Below are 2594 nucleotides of genomic sequence, written 5' to 3' on the forward strand. Positions count from 1 at the left end.
CCCCCCCCCCTCCCCTTCCCCTTCCCCTTCCCCTTCCTCATCTCTGCGCAGGATAGTAACGTGGAACCCCGTACCCGTCTGCTATTCGACTGTGTGGATGTGCGCACACAGTGGTGTGGGTCAATGTGACAGTGGCTGGTACTGCTTTTTCCACAGTTAGTGAGCATGTGCGGGTTGGCAGGGGGGAGATGGTCAGTCGTATCTAAGTAGCTGATCCCTGCTTTGGTAGAGAAATTGCTGGAGGAACTCAGAAGGCGGGGCAGAGTCTGGAGAAAGAGTTGAAATGTTAACGGTGCTTTCTCCTGTAGCCACAGACCTGCTGAGTTCATCCAGTAATTTCAATCCTTGCTTCCAATCTGCAGTTCTCGATTTGATTTTCCGGTATAAAAATACGTTGTAATCAGTACGTAGGGATGGAGGGTGGGTGCTGCAATCTGTGCTCCCCCTCTGCTGCCTCGCTGATGTCTGAGCGTTAAATTCTCTGTCAGCGACCCCTCATCGCGAGGCCCCGAACCTGACCAGACTCTTGCAGGTCGATCACTGTGTGCTTCCCTGATTAAACAGCGACAGGATTGTTGGAGGGCGTTTTCACGTTTGTTTTATTCTGGCACGCAAAAGAAAAAAGAAACTACGGTTTCGCGATGGCGTTGGTCTCTGAGGCTGGTGGGTAAGTCCGATCTCCCCAGCCACCAATAATGTTCGCCTGTGTCCTGCAGGTTGTTGGGGTAACACAGAGAAACAAAGAGAAAGTGTCCAACCTGCAGTTTACAAACATTCGAAGGGTCAGCTGGTCGTGTCAGCCAGCGCCAATATCCTGTAACGGCATCTCCGCTGCTCGCAGTCTGGTACCTGCGCTCTCTTATCAACGGCTGGATGTGTTAAACTGCAGGAAGTACTGAGCAGTGGGCGGGTTTGTGTAAACCTCCTTATCCAGGTAGACTTGACTGCAAAACAGAGTATGCTGCATTATACCTCTGATCCTTGAAACCATTCCCCGTCGAACACTCCCCGGGTAGGGACAGCACGGATTTAGATACAGAGTAAAGCTCTCTCTACACTGTCCCCATCAAACACTCCCAGGACAGGGCTAGATACAGTGTAAAGCTGTCTCTACATTCTCCCCCATCAAACACTCCCAGGGACAGGGACAGCACGGGGTTAGATACAGGACACACTGTCATCAGTGTCACTTCAGAATGTCACCTTACAAATGCCCTGCTGTCAGAGATTCATACTTGCGGGTGAGATGTTACATGCAGGATCTAACGCTCCTGGTATAGGAAACAAAGCCCATTACGCCCCGGCTTCCCCCTTCCCCCACCCCCCACCCACCCTGAGGTGCTGTGATACTCACTGTGCAAGCTGTTCCTTGGCCAGCTGGTTGTTATACCTGTCCAGCTCCTGCCTCAGTCTCTTTTCTTCCTCCACTTCCTGCTGCTCCAGTGCCATGGCTGCCCGCGCTGCCAGTGTCCGCTGCTGGTCCCACTCGGCGTCGATCTGCGCCTCTTTCATCCGGAGCCTCTGCAGTGGCCGGAGAAGTGTAGGTTTAACACCCGGGCTGCGTGAGAAGTCTTCCCGTGTTCACAGGGTCCCTGTGCACCCAGATTCCGCCTCCCGATGCAAATGTACATCCGTGCCAGCAGCAATGCTGGGCCATTTGGCCCCTCAAGCCTGCTGCCCCATTCATTTATTTCAGCCCCTTGAGCCTCCTCTGCCATGATCTCCTCTCAGCCTCAACTTTCACTTTTTGCTGCCTGTTCTCCATAACCCTTTAACCTGTTGATTTAAAAACTATAAATTAATTATAGAATCCCTACAGTGCGGAAGCAGGCCATTTGACCAGTTGAGTCCATACTGCCCCTCCCCGAAGAGCTGTCCCCCTCGTGCGCTCCCTCTTCCCTGTTATCAGCGCAGCGACAGCATTGGCTATCTTGCCTTGCGACCCTGCTGAAGGTTGGGGATTTCTGCTGACCCACCTTATTCTCCTCCATCTGCTGCTTCTGTTGCTGACGGATCTCTTCCAGCTGCTGCGGGTTCATCCCCTTCCAGCGGTCCGTGACCACACGGTGGGGGCCAAAGGCACTGACCGCTACCTCGGGATTCTCCGTCAGGATGTCCCCGTACACGTGGTTCCCGATTTCTGCAAACTTCTCGTCCGTCTCCCGCCGATCCTCGGCTTCCCTCGCTGCTGCCTGCTCAGCTGCCTGGGGGTGGGGAGGGGGGACGGTGGTGGAGAGCGTAGATACGGACCCCTGTGAGAGCGCGCAGACAAAACCCACCCACCAGAACAGAAGAGTAGGAGGAGGCCATTCAGCCCTCCCTCATGTTTGTCGCACAGGAGCAGGAGGAGGCCATTCAGCCCCCTCCTTGAGCCTGTTATACGGGAAAGAAATAACAACACAGCACAGGAACAGACCTTTCAGCCCCTCCAAGCGTGCGCCAACACGTTTTGCCCTTCCATGCTAAAACTGCCTTCACTTACACGATCCGCATCCCTCTATTCCCTTCCTTTTCAGGTATTCGTCCAGGTGCATCTTGAATACTGCTAGTGTGTCTGCTTCCACCACCTCCTCTGGCAACATGTTCCGGGCACT

At 54.0% G+C, this 2594-nt stretch overlaps 1 protein-coding gene across 1 annotated transcript in view; it reads right to left on the bottom strand.

Moving 5' to 3' along the window:
• Nucleotides 1–586: 586 nt before the first annotated feature.
• The window catches only part of LOC109923265 (RIB43A-like with coiled-coils protein 2), an 8799-nt gene continuing 6791 nt past the window's right edge, over nucleotides 587–2594 (bottom strand). The window contains exons 5-7 of the mRNA XM_048619816.1: nucleotides 1977–2204; nucleotides 1355–1521; nucleotides 587–944 (exon numbers count right to left, since the gene is read on the bottom strand). Of these exons, the coding sequence (XP_048475773.1) occupies nucleotides 863–944; nucleotides 1355–1521; nucleotides 1977–2204 (477 nt within the window). The 3' untranslated portion in view covers nucleotides 587–862. The remainder of the gene's footprint in view (nucleotides 945–1354; nucleotides 1522–1976; nucleotides 2205–2594) is intronic.

This window comes from Rhincodon typus, chromosome 44 (genome assembly GCF_021869965.1).
Source record: "Rhincodon typus isolate 14 chromosome 44, sRhiTyp1.1, whole genome shotgun sequence".
Taxonomy (NCBI): Eukaryota; Metazoa; Chordata; class Chondrichthyes; order Orectolobiformes; family Rhincodontidae; genus Rhincodon; species Rhincodon typus.